General features: G+C 47.4%; 1 protein-coding gene across 1 annotated transcript; it reads left to right on the forward strand.

Annotated features, from left to right (window-relative positions):
* Positions 1-2,776: 2,776 nt before the first annotated feature.
* Positions 2,777-3,682, forward strand: LOC147689403 (vomeronasal type-2 receptor 26-like). The gene has a single exon (XM_086939922.1). The coding sequence runs from the start codon at positions 2,777-2,779 to the stop codon at positions 3,680-3,682; it is 906 nt and encodes a 301-aa protein (XP_086796048.1).
* Positions 3,683-14,182: the final 10,500 nt, after the last annotated feature.

The following is a 14,182-nucleotide window of genomic DNA, read 5'->3' on the forward strand; positions in this document are numbered from 1 at the left end:
TACCACATATTTAACAACAAGGGGTGGTGATGGACAGAGTTTCTGAATTAAGCAGAATACTCTGACCCAGTCAAGAGATCAGGGCTAGATCCAACACCGTTTTTTAGCTCACTGCACCATCCCAGCACAGAACCCGGCTATATGCAAATTAGTCTGTTCCTGTCCCAGTGCATGATCGGAACAGGGCAAACCAAACTACCAATCCAATTTTTACACTGGGAAGGAAACAAGCTTCCGGGGACCGGTTTCTGGCATTTCAGCCATCGTCGGCCCGGCTTGCTTGAATCCTGATGGTGCAATGAGCATGGGACTCACATCTGAGTATACCCTTCCACGCTTAGGGTGGACAAAATATTTAACAACAAGGGGTGGTGATGGACAGAGTTTCTGAATTAAGCAGAATACTCTCACCTAGTCAAGAGATCAGGGCTAGATCCAACACCATTTTTTAGCTCACTGCACCATCCCAGCTCAGAACCCGGCTATATGCAACTTAGTCTGTTCCTGTCCCAGTGCATGATGGAAACAGGGCAAACCACACTACCAAGCCAATTCTTACACTGGGAAGGAAACAAGCTTCAGGGGACCGGTTTCTGGCATTTCAGCCATCATCGGCCCGGCTTGCTTGAATCCTGATGGTGCAATGAGCATGGGACTCACATCTGAGTATACCCTTCCACGCTTAGGGTGGACAAAATATTTAACAACAAGGGGTGGTGATGGACAGAGTTTCTGAATTAAGCAGAATACTCTCACCCAGTCAAGAGATCAGGGCTAGATCCAACACCGCTTTTTAGCTCACTGCACCATCCCAGCTCAGAACCTGGCTACATGCAAATTAGTCTGTTCCTGTCCCAGTGCATGATGGGAACAGGGCAAACCACACTACCAAGCCAATTCTTACACTGGGAAGGAAACAAGCTTCCGGGGACCGGTTTCTGGCATTTCAGCCATCATCGGCCCGGCTTGCTTGAATCCTGATGGTGCAATGAGCATGGGACTCACATCTGAGTATACCCTTCCACGCTTAGGGTGGACAAAATATTTAACAACAAGGGGTGGTGATGGACAGAGTTTCTGAATTAAGCAGAATACTCTCACCCAGTCAAGAGATCAGGGCTAGATCCAACACCGCTTTTTAGCTCACTGCACCATCCCAGCTCAGAACCCGGCTATATGCAAATTAGTCTGTTCCTGTCCCAGTGCATGATGGGAACAGGGCAAACCAAACTACCAGCCCATTTTTACACTGGGAAGGAAACAAGCTTCCGGGGACCGGTTTCTGGCATTTCAGCCATCGTCGGCCCGGCTTGCTTGAATCCTGATGGTGCAATGAGCAAGGGACTCACATCTGAGTATACCCTTCCACGCTTAGGGTGGACAAAATATTTAACAACAAGGGGTGGTGATGGACAGAGTTTCTGAATTAAGCAGAATACTCTCACCCAGTCAAGAGATCAGGGCTAGATCCAACACCGTTTTTTAGCTCACTGCACCATCCCAGCTCAGAACCCGGCTATATGCAAATTAGTCTGTTCCTGTCCCAGTGCATGATGGGAACAGGGTAAACCAAACTACCAAGCCAATTCTTACACTGGGAAGGAAACAAGCTTCCGGGGACCGGTTTCTGGCATTTCAGCCGTCGTCGGCCCGGCTTGCTTGAATCCTGATGGTGCAATGAGCAAGGGACTCACATCTGAGTATACCCTTCCACGCTTAGGGTGGACAAAATATTTAACAACAAGGGGTGGTGATGGACAGAGTTTCTGAATTAAGCAGAATACTCTCACCCAGTCAAGAGATCAGGGCTAGATCCAACACCGTTTTTTTACTCACTGCACCATCCCAGCTCAGAACCCGGCTATATGCAAATTAGTCTGTTCCTGTCCCAGTGCATGATGGGAACAGGGCAAATCAAACTACCAAGCCAATTCTTACACTGGGAAGGAAACAAGCTTCCGGTCTCTATCACATCAAGTGAGTCTCTTCCGGGAACCAGGAATCACCCAGGCTCACCACAGCCAATCACAACAATGCAATGCAGCGTAGTGATTGGTAAGCACCCAGACTCCCCTGAGCCAATCACAACGCTGCAATGCAGCGTTGTGATTGGTCTGAGCGCCGTAGTGCGGAGCTCTGCTAGGGAATGGAGGTATGGTCATGTTCTGCATGCAGGCTGTAATGCAGCCTGCATGGCTAACATGCAAAGTGCGCATGAATGTTTGGCTGGCCCGAGAGGGCTGGTCAAACATTCATGTGCACTTTACAAAGTGCACAACCACTCCTCCTACCCAATGTCAGGGGAGCCCTGCCCCATCCTTGCCTGAACATACCAAAAAGAAAATGATAATAACTTCAGTTATTATCATTTTATTCTTTTGTTTACACTGCTCCATGAGCAGTGGGGCCATGCTCCTATATCTTAGAGGAGAAGCTGCCAGCCAGTTACTTCAAAATATTCTGGTACTATTCCTAGGGTTGTAAAGGGTTTTCTAACAAGCTCAAGGGTTGGAGAGTGACCATCGCAAGCTGTTAGTGGTTCCTCAGACTGTCCTCCTGGCAGCCTTTATGGAGATGCTTGGTCAATGTGTTTTTGTTGATGAGTTGCAAGGCTCAGTGTGCATGTTCCACAGACAGTACATCCGCATACAGGTGCATAGCTAGCCATAGGACAGGTAATAATAACATCACTGTGGCAAATTCCATTCATCTATATAATTTTTCCCTATTTGAAAGCATCTTCTGTAATACTGAACAATGTTCTTTTCATGCAGATATGCCAAACTGCCTATCATGCCCTGAAGACCAATGGTCCAACCAGAAGAGAGATTCCTGCATTCTACGGGTGGTAGAGTTCCTGTCCTATGAGGATCCTCTGGGAGTTGCCCTAACCTCCATTACAAGTTTGTCCTTCATCATCACTACAGGAGTGCTGGGAATCTTTATTAAATACAGCAACACACCTCTGGTTACAGCCAATAATCGGAATCTCAGCTACATCCTCCTCCTCTCCCTCATGCTGTGCTACCTCTGCTGTTTTTTGTTTATTGGACGCCCTTTAAAGACTTCCTGTCTCCTTCGTCAAACTGCCTTTGGGATCATTTTCACTATTGCTGTTTCTTCTGTTTTAGCAAAAACTCTCACCGTTATCATTGCCTTCAATGCCACAAAGCCGGGTAGTAAATTCAGAAAGTGGGTGGGCCCACGATTGTCCATCTTTGTGATGCTTGGCTGCTCACTGGGAGAGGTGGTGATCTGCACTGTGTGGCTCCTTCTCTCTGCTCCATTTCCAGACACTGACACCAAAGCAGAAACCGGGAAGATGATCCTACAGTGTAACGAAGGTTCTGTCGCTGCGTTCTTTGCTGTGGTTGGTTATGTGGGATTCTTGGCTATTCTGAGCTTTGTTGTTGCCTCCATAGCTAGAAAGTTACCGGCTACTTTCAACGAGGCCCAGTTTATCACCTTCAGCATGCTGGTGTTCTGCAGCGTCTGGATCTCCTTCATCCCAGCGTACCTGAGCACCAAGGGGAGGTACATGGTGGCCGTGGAGATCTTCGCCATCCTTACTTCCAGCTCTGGACTGCTAGGCTGTATCTTCATCCCTAAAGTCTACATCATCCTCCGTAGGCCTGAGCTGAACACCAAGGACTATCTAATGGGAAAACAAGTAAACACCTGAGACTTATAGCACAATAATGAGTGGCAAATTATCGACTTCCAACAATACCAAGCGCAGAATATTGGATAGCATGGTCTCTTCAATGTAGGTATATATAAGTTTGTGTTTATATTTACTATTCTTAACTCCATATCTATGTATCTTGACAACATGAATATCATCAAGGCACATCGGTGTGGAGGTAAAAATATTAAGAGGCTTATTTAAGTAGGTTTTGCGTCGCCCTTTCACCATGCAAAGGGGCCCAAGGGTGACACAAAACCTCTGATTCATCAATTCATGAAGGCCACCTTGCGCAGCCCTGAGTGGCTTGATAAATCCAGAGAAACACAACGCAGTGAAAATTGCTGCATTGTGTTACTCTGCACTGGAAGGCACTCCATGGATGGAGCATGGGTGTTTCCTCGCATCCACCCGTTGATTCTGAGGTATTCCCATATTTATCATTACTTGTAGACCTGGAAATGCGTCAGAATGCTTCACCTTCCCAAATGAGGCGTAACAAGGAGAAATATCTGTATTTCTCCTTGCTACTCCCTCTTTCAATCTGTGCTCCATTCAGCAGCACACACAGAAAAATGTAAAATACCTCAGGGGATCGTTTTCATGCAGGAAGGTGTCCATTTCTGTACAAATACAATCCAGCTTACAACGCGGACACCCGCGCAACATGGCGCAAGTGTGCCTGCATTGGTGCCAGGCTGCACCGTTTGCCCCAGCACTGGGAAATGAGAGGAATGCGCTGTATAGTGTTAAGTACGGTGCATTCTTGCCCTTTCCCTATCATGCGGTTCAGCACAGAAAGGTGACGCGCTGAGCTGTGTGAGATCCTAGTAAATATGGGGCATATTATCAAGGGGGTTTATCTCCGCTTTTTTGGCTTTAAAAGCCAAGAAAGCGGAGATAAAATGATCTCCCTATTACCTAGCTGTCACTAACACCAGTTATCGACAGCTAGTAGGAGATAGCGACCATCTTGGGCCCCACTTTGCCTGTCAGTGATATTTATCACTAATGACATGGAAAGTGGGCGTGCCAAGATGTTAGCGACTGGAAGCAGTCGCTAACATCGCTATCTCCTATTACCAACTTATGGAGATATTCGCGCTAAGCGCAAATATCTCCAAAAGCTAACACCTGCCCTGAGCAGTTCTTAGCCATGTTATCCAATGGGAGGTGGATAACATGGCTAAGAGCATTAGCTCGGTAATGCATGAGTATCGCTGACTTTTCAGCGATATTCATGCATTGCGGCCGATTTTTATCGCATTTGCGATAAACCTTGGTAATACCAAGGTTTATCTGCGATAAAAATCGCCGCAGCTCAGCTGTAAATTTTTGTCTCTAACCAAGCAATAGCGATAATTATCGCTATTGCTTGGTAATATGCCCCTATGATCCTAAATCTACCAATGTACTTGCCTTGACAATACAGCTCAGACCCCTTCCTGATTTGATATTTTCTGGCCAATATTCTGCACTCAACTTTGTGCTAGAAAATCCACTAGAGCCCAATGAAGAACGAGCAAATAGGTGTCATGTTGTACTGTGGGTATGTTCACAGTACATCATTTACACAAAAAAAGCTTGGTCTTGTGCACATCACAATTGTAAATGTAATGTAAATGTGGCGTATTTGTATAGCGCGAACAATGACCCGGAGGCATCCCAGCGCTTGTACTCCTACCACAAGGGAACCCCTCCTGGCTTTTCCTTGTGGGGTGTCCACTCCTGGGCATCCCATGGTGAAACCAGGCATCCCTTGTGTATCAGGGGGCCTTTGTGGAGACTAAGCAAGCTATTGCCCAGAGTTGCAGCGTGGACCCATGCTTAGAATCGGCACTGAGGCGAGAATATCCGGTCAGAGGAATTTAAGCCCAAAACCCACGAGGGGGGAATCGAACCCTGGTCCCTGGCCAGCGTTTTGCATCAAGGTCTGCCGCTCTAAGCATTGAGCCACACTTCTCCACTCTTCTACTGCCTTGAACCTGTGATCCTTGAGGGAATACTTTATCAGCTTAGCATTCTAGCAATAAAAGCTTTACTGCTGTGAGAGATGATTTCGAATTATTTAAATTTGTGTATATCGTTATATTTTTGCGCTAAGACACAAACTGCACTTTGCAAAACTGTATTTTGTTGTGCTTGTCAAAACTAGGTGAAAACCAGACATAAACTCCATTTTGAATTCCAAAGCAGCCATGATGTGTGTTTTCATTTCTTCTCTGTGTTGACATGCTGTCGTGAAGAAGTCTCGAGGAAGACTTTACAAAATTTCAAGGCTCCTCCTGTCTGCACTACTGTGGTCCACTTTATTTTTTTGAGACTTTAAGTGTTAAGTCTAACTTGATTTATACTGAGGCATCTGATTGCAATAGGTAATATTCAACTAGGGGGTGTGTGGGATGGGGTTAAATCACACTGCATATCATGTTGTATGCTCTTTGCCAATTGAGCATTATGACGCAAACACCTTATGCTGACAATGTGATTTTCATTGTGAAATTTGCTACAAAAAGAGTTGTTTTTGGATGTGAACCATGTCCGGTTTGCCCTGACTTTAGAGAGTGGACTCACATTAGTCTTTCTCCTGATTATGACTGAATATTTTACTCTAAGGTTTTACTTCATGTCATTCTCTTTGCTGCATTTGATGGAGTATCATGCCAATAATTACCTATATTGATTCAGTGTGGAATTTGACTATTATTTTTGGCTTCTGTATTGCACTTTATTATTAGATAAACCTTCATGCTTTCAAAACCTTCTACAAGGCTCAAGTCCCTTCTTGATTTAAGGCTTATTAAATCAACTAGGCTGATTTATTTGCTGTCTGTTATCTGGGCACAATTCTTCATATGTTCTTGAGTTTAACACAGTCCTGGATCCTGCACAGGTGCTTTCTCTTAGATTATCTAATAAGATAGGGTCAACACTCTCTTTAATTATTATTAGTATTATTTGAATTAGAGGTCTGTTAGTGGCTACATTAACTGCATATTATTTATTTATTTATTTATTTTGAAAGTTTTATATAGCGCGAACAAGATCTTCGCAGATATCAGAGCGCTTTACAGAGTATGGGAGCATATATAAACAGATACATCAATAGTGTTAAAAGTACAGTGAAGTGATATCATAAACAATCAAGTAAGTCAGTTTCAAAGTCAAACAAAAATGCAAAGGGTTCGAACAAGTAGTACAGATCAGTGTTGAGTCTTTGAAGTTAATCCCCAGTAGTAGTTCAAGTGCATTTAGCCATGAGGATCGCTTTTACTTCTTTCTTAAAAAGTATGGTAGAGGGGATGAGCCTGGTTTCAGGGGGGAGTGAGTTCCAAATCCTGGGAGCCATTCCTGAGAAAGAGCGGAATCTTTTAGGCTTTAGCAAAAGATTGTTTGTGCCTCTAGTGTTTCTGGAGCCTCCAGAAATCGTCAGCTTCTGAGCGAGATATCTAGGTGAGCTCAGGTGGACAGCCTTGTGCGTCAAGCAAGCGATTTTCAGGTGTATTCTGGCTTCAAAAGGCAGCCAGTTCAGGGATTTGAAGTCAGGGGAAATGTGCGAGTGTTTTTTTGATCCAGTGATAAGTCTCGCTGCGGCGTTTAAAGAGGCTCTTATGGGTGCCGTAGTAGCTAGGGGGAGACCGCAGAGGGCGGTGCTGCCGTATTCTATTCGAGGTATGACTAGTGATTGTACCGCAGTTTGGAAGTCTTTGGCTGGAAGGAAGGGTTTACGTTTCCTAAGGGTGTTGATTTGGTAGTTCGCTCCCTTAGTTGCTTTGTTGATGTGTTCCTGCATGCTGAGATTGGTGTCAAGTGTTATGCCCAAAGATTTTGCTGAGTCCACGATGGGGGGTTGAACATTGAGTGCCGTTAGGTGTTTAAGCCACATTTGTGCGGTAGTGATCTTCGCGGGAGGTGAGATCAGAAGGAACTCTGTTTTAAGGGCATTGAGTTTGAGATGATTAGCGGCCAGCCAGGATTGGGTGCTTCTGATCGTTGAATTCAAGAGCGTGATGTCTTTGGGTGATTGTAGTTTGAGATAAAGTTGGGTGTCATCGGCATACATGTGGAAGTGTACATTGGATTCTTGTAGCAAGGTGGTGAGAGGTTCCATAACTAGGTTGAACAAAGTTGGGGATAGGGCGGATCCTTGTGGTACGCCTAGCGATACAGGTCTTGGCGCGGACATCAAGTTGTTGCTTTTGAATTTCTGCGACCTGTTATGCAGAAAGGATGTGAACCATTTGAGCACAGTTCCAGATAGGCCCATTCTTGTGTTTAATAGTTCGAGTAAATTCTCATGTTTGACGGTGTCAAATGCGGAGGAGAGATCAAGGAGGATGAGGAGGCAGGTATCGTTATGATCTAGGATTTGAAGGGCGTCGTCAATTATGTGAGTCATAGCAGTTTCAGTACTGTGATTTGCTCGGAAGCCTGATTGATGAGAGTTGAGGAGATCAAACTGAGTAATGTGTTTAGTCAATTGTATTTGTGCGCACTTTTCCAGCAGTTTGGCAAGAGTCGGAATATTGGTAATGGGACGGTAGTTGTTTAGGTCCGAGGGGTCGGCTGTAGGTTTCTTTAGAAAAGGTGTGACTTGTCCAACTTTGAGGGAGTCGGGAATGGTCCCTTGTTGAAGTGAGCTGTTAATGATTTTAGTCCAGAGGGGAAGGAGCGACGGGGTAAGGACTTTGACAGCGTTAGCAGGAAGGGGGTCCGTGAGGTGATTGGATGGTTTCAGAGTGCTGAGCAGTCTGCCGATTTCTTCTTCCGTGTAGGTGACAAAGGATGACCAAGTGGCATTGTTTTTTGGTTTAGTGGGTGCTATGCAGTGGGGTTTGGAATAGAGGCTTGCGTCCATGAGGAGATCATTCTTTATGTTGTCAGTTTTTTGGTTAAAGAAAGAGGCGAAGTCTTCGTAGGGGGGAGCTTCGCACATAGTGCTGAGAGGTTGGGGTTGTTCTTTGGATTGTGTTCGGTTAAGCTCAAACAGTTTTCTCAGACGATTTTTGGCTTGGTCGAGCTGACGGCTGAAGAAGTCTGATTTTGAGCGTTTTATTTTCCTGAAGTAGGCATTTCTCTTTTTCTTCAGGGTTTTTAGGTTCAGTGCAGAGGGAGCTGATCTCCAGGTGTGCTCTGCCATTTGCATGGCGCGTCTATCGTCATTGAGACTCCCGTCGTACCAGGGATTGGAAATTTTTGCGGAGGCTTTTTTTAGCTGCAAGGGTGCGACTTCATTAATTATTGAGGTCATAGTGTTGAGATAGTGATCAGTCAAGGATTGGACGTCCTTAACACCAGTAGGAGGAAGTAGTAAGTTGCTGCTGTTGGGGGGGAAGAGAGATTGAGTTTAGTTTTTTCATGTCTCTTTTCCAGACTTTGGGCCTGGAGGATTGAACAGGGTTAAATTTAACTTTTTCATTGATGAAGAATGTGATAATATGATGGTCACAGGGTTGGATAGATTCGAGTTGGATAGAGGCTTCTTTGGAGATGATAAGGTCGAGGATAGAGCCTTTCTCGTGTGTTGGACTATTGCAAATTTGAGTGAGGTCAAGGGCGTTAAGGAAATTCTTCAGACCTTTTACCACCGCATCATTATGATCGTTCCAGTGGAGGTTGAAGTCACCAAGGTATATTTGTGTGAGTTGTCGCCCGGAGTTGGTTGAGATCATATCCATGATTTGTTGGGAGAAGGTAAGGTTGTCGCCGGGTGGGTGGTAAACGCCGTGAAGAGTGCAGATCGGTTTGCCCTCATTGATAATGTCGAGGCAGATGTATTCACAGGGGGTTGGGGAGGGTAGGGAAGGGGAAGTTACTTTCAAGACAGAGAGGTTGCTCCTGTATATACATGCGATTCCGCCACCTTTTTTATTGCCAGACCTGTCAAGTCTAGTGATGAGGTAGTTGGGGGGAACCAGAATGTCCATTATAGGTGTAGAAGATTCTGTTAGCCACGTTTCAGTCATGATGATTAAGTCAAGATCCAATTTTAGGATGAGATCAGCGATAGCGGAGGAGTGTCTAGCGGCTGATCTGCAGTTGAGGAGAGTGCATTTGAGACGGGGTGTGTCGAGGGTGGAAGGGGGTTCTAGAGTGAGGGGGACTTTACTCAGGTTACTATGGATAGCGATTCTGTTGTTCAGTGTGGGGGGTCTAAGGGGATTGGAGTGAATCGTAGGAATGGCAGTGAGAGTGTCGGGTGTGTTGCTATGGGGAGCTGAGTCGTAGGAGCAGAGGAGGGTGATTGTGTCGAGGTCCGAGAGAGGGTTGCAGGAGCGATGGGGGCGTTTTTCGCGGTTGTGAACAGGGATTGAGGTCCAGTGCGGTTGGAGTCGAGTGCGAGAGTTCGCCGCCCGGGTGGAGGACCAGTTGGGAGGGGAGGTGATGGTGGAGGCACGTGAGGGGTGTCTGGGGTGTGTGCTGAGTAATTGTTTGATGATGTGAATGTCTTGTTTGATCTGGTGGAGGGTGTTGGGTGAGGGGTGACTGGAGTGTGATAGACAGAGTAGTTGTTGTTTGATGATGTGCATGTCTTCTTTGAGCTGGAGGAGGGAGGCCGTAATGTAGTCCAGTGTAGGAAATGTGTTGGAGGTGGGGATGGGAGGGTCGGGCGTGGATGACATAGGGGAGAGGTTGGTGGTGTGGATGAGAGTATTGGTGGTAGGCGGAGAGTGCAGGGTGGAGGATGGGCGTTTGTTAGTGGTGAAGGGGTTGGAGGGTGGGTAGTGGGGGGTGAGACTGGGGGGGAAGTGGGATTGTAGATGGTTCTTTTTTGAGGGGGTGGAGTTGAGTTGATGGAGGTGGTGTGTTCTGTGTGATTAGTTAATGGGTGGAAGTGGGGGCTGAGAATGGGGGGGATAAAGGGTGGGGTTTGCCTTTGTGTGTGTCGGTCTGATGCTGATCAAGGTTAGGCGGGTTGCGGGTGGGAGCGGTGGTATCAGGGGTGAGAGGAACGGGGATGAGGGCTGGTGTGTGGGGGAAAGGGGTGAGGTGGTTGGTGTATGAGGGAGAGAGATCTATGTCTGTGCTTGAGGGGTGTGGGGTAGCTACGGTAGGTGGGTGAATGACTAAGGTGCCGGGAGTAAAGGAGAGGTGCATGTTGTTTTGGGTGGGAGCTGTGGTATCAGGGGTGAGAGGAATGGGGATGAGGGCTGGTGTGTGGGGGGAAGGGGTGAGGTGGTTGGTGTAAGAGGGGGAGAGATCTATGTCTGTGCTTGAGGGGTGTGGGGTGGCTACTGTAGGTGGGTGAATGACTAGGGTGTCAGGAGTAAAGGAGAGGTGCATGCCGTTTTGGGGCTGGGCTAGGTTAGAATGTTTGTGGTTTGAGGCTGTGGTGTCAGGGGTGACAGGAATGGGTGTGGTATGAAAGGAGGACAATGTGAGGTTGGTGGGGGGAGGGAGTGCCGCTGGAATGTGTGGGTGAGGGATCTATGTCTGTAAATGAGGAGTGCGAGGTAGCTACATTAGGTGGGTGGATGTCTAAGGTGCCGGGGGTGGAGGAAAGGTGCGTGTCATTTTGGGGTTGAGCTAGGTTAGAAGGGTTGTGGTTGAGGGCTGTGAATTCAAGGGTGATAGGCCTGAGGGTGCTATGAGTGGGGGTCCGATGATTGGCGAGGTGTTGTTTGAACGTGGGGAACAGGTTGTCTAGTAGTTCCAGGTTCTTGTCTGTGGATTGAATTAGGATAATCCCGTTATTGTATATAGTGATGGTGGTTCTGCCCGGGAAGAGTTGGGATGGTGTGATGGAGAGTTTTAGGCCATGCACGAAATTCCTGGAGGTGGAGACGGTGAGTAAGGTGAGGAACGCTTTTCTCCATTGGGCTCTGCGTGTGGTGTGGAAGATGATATCATGGTTCAGTGAACCATTGACTGGTGAGAAGTAGGTGTCTGCAAAGGGAGTTTCAGGGTAGGACCTCAGGAAGTTGTGTTTAAAGCGTTTAGCGGCTTTTTTAGTGAGTGAGGGTAGGTAGTTGATTCTATATGTCTGCTTGCCGACGGGTTCCATGATGAGAGGACAGTCTAGGTAGGTGTAGGAGGGAGGGTGCACTGTCATAAACAGTTGCGTGGGCCAAAAGTGACACTAGTGAGTGCACAATAATGCTATACGCAGAGTACAGATGCAGACAATAATAGTGAGATAATCAGAAGTGACATTAGTGAGCTGCCAAGGTATTTGAGGTAGTAATCGGTGCATACAAGACTAACACTTGAGATGGGTGCAAGTTGCACAAGTGTAGGGTGCACAATAAAGATATAAGGGAGCAGAATACTGATGAGGACTGTAAGTTACATGGAGCAGGGGTGACACCAATGAGCAGCTAACAAATATGAGGTAGTAATCAGTGTATACGGGAAGGAACAGTGTAATGAGTGCAGGTTACATCAGTGACAAGTCTATGCGAGATATTCTTCGGTACATTATAGGAATAGGAGTGAATTCGATGTAGGTTATAAACAAGTGCAGAACAAAGTAGAAATATAATACTGACAAAATACTGGAATAAAATAACTGTGCAGACCATAAAAATACCTAAATCGAAGGTGACAATAGTGAGTAGTCAAAAATATGTAAGGTACAGGAGTCAGTGACAGAATACAATTGCACACAAAAATTATATGAAACAACAAGTGTAGCAAACGGTGCATTACCGGTGACGATAAAGTGGGACGTGCACTATATATACTACCACTGTAAAAGGCAATAGTACATGGGTAGCAATAGGTGCAGAAAAAGTGAAATGTGCTGGATACAATTAGGAATATATTAATAAATATCACTGTAAAAGGCAGACTATCTAAACACCAAGCTGTGTAAATTGTGCAGCCGATAAGAGTAGTCTAAGAGTCTAAGAGGCCTTAGGTCTTTAGGTCGATGGTAGAAATGACTAGTCCATGATGGTCGCCCAAAGATAGACAGACTAAGATGGCCGAACCGATAGGGGAGGTAGAAATATTGGTCCTTTGTCTGTTGCTATTACTTTGGGCTCAGAGCAGGACCGTTTCACTTTCTATTCGAGCAGGCACTGCTCATAGCTTGCTGGGAGGGAAAAGTGGGGGAGTTAAAGCTGTGGAGCCTCCTGGACATCAAAGGTACCGGAGAGGATTTATTTCTACAGTTTTATGGCCCGGCCATGTTGCTCAAGGAGGTAGTTTAAGAATGGGAGCAGTTTGAGCAGTTTTATGGCCCCAGCCATTTTGTACAAAGGAGGTAGTCTAAAAATGTGAGCAGGCGGGTGGGGTGAAATAAATACCTTATGCCTCCATAAGCGTGTTGAGCTTGCCAGCAGAGTTTTTGTGTTTGCAATGCTTTGATCCAGGTGTGACGTAGACAGATCTGACTGCAGCTATTTGTGCTGTGTGTTTGCCTCAGGGCTCCAGGCCATCCAGGGGACGTGAGCTCAACAGTTTGCACAGATGTTCCAAACCTGTATTTCCCTGAGCGGTGGGGAACTTGATGACAGATATCCATTCCCGGTGGGGGCCGGCTCCTGTCGGCCCTCTAGCTCTCGTTGGTCCCAAAGCCCAGTTCAGCAATTCCCCAGCGCCGCTAGACCTTCACAACCGTCTTCCGGTGCCGCCGGGGGCCGACTCCACTCAACTGGCGTCCTTCCTGGTCCCGCATCCAACCTCCTGTGCTGTGGTGTGGGCGGGAGGGGGTGTCCGCCGTCGTCCCCCGTCCAGTCCAGGTCCAGGCGCAGCAACCAGCGACCTGCGCCTTGGAGCGGGCGGGAGGGGGGGCCACTCTGACGCCGCTGGGACTCCTCTGTTGTGACCAGTGCAGGCAGATGATCCGCCGGGTAGGGGCCAGTGCAGGCAGGCTCTCGGAAAAGCTCATCCGCTCAGTCCTCTGCTGTCAATTAGCACAGGCAGATGATCCGCGGGGTAGAAGCCAGTGAAGGCTCTCAGAAACTTCATCCTCACAGATCAGATCAGTAACGAACCGTATGTGCTCCGGTGCAGCCGAGCGTACACGGTAATCAGTACTCCTCACGGGGTCATTGGAGATGGTTTCCCGGCTTCAAAGTTATGCGTTCCACTGCGGCGGCCATTTTTGATATTGCGTGGTACGGTGGAACGCACGCCGAGTTTGCTGTTTTTCTTCTTTGTTCGCCAAGTAGCCGGCGCTAGTCACCAACTACGGGCATCCGCTTGCTCTCCAGGGCTTCGGAGCGGCGATCCTCCAGAGGCTCGAGGCTCGTCCAGCGCTGGAGCCCATCAGCAGATCCAGTGCTCCGATGCAGGGGTGGGGGAGGGGGTGAGCTTCAGATCGCTCCACAACCCACCGTGGGCACCAGACTCGTCGGTGGCAAGAGCCCTTCGCGTGATCGCAATCCGGTGCCGGGGGAGCCTCAGAGCTGAGCTTCAGAGTGCTGACCCTCCGCAGGCTCGGGACATCCGATTCCAGTGTTCAGCAGACGTCCGTTGAGAGTGGTGATGTCTCCAGCTGACCCAGGCTGCGACGGGTGGCTCCAACCTTCCACCGGACAAGGTATGAAG

The sequence above is a fragment of the Lissotriton vulgaris genome, chromosome 10 (assembly GCF_964263255.1).
Source record: "Lissotriton vulgaris chromosome 10, aLisVul1.2, whole genome shotgun sequence".
Classification (NCBI taxonomy): Eukaryota; Metazoa; Chordata; class Amphibia; order Caudata; family Salamandridae; genus Lissotriton; species Lissotriton vulgaris.

Coding starts and splice junctions, on each gene's coding strand:
- LOC147689403 (XM_086939922.1), top strand. CDS start 2,777: ATGCCAAACTGCCTATCATGCCCTGAAGACCAATGGTCCAACCAGAAG.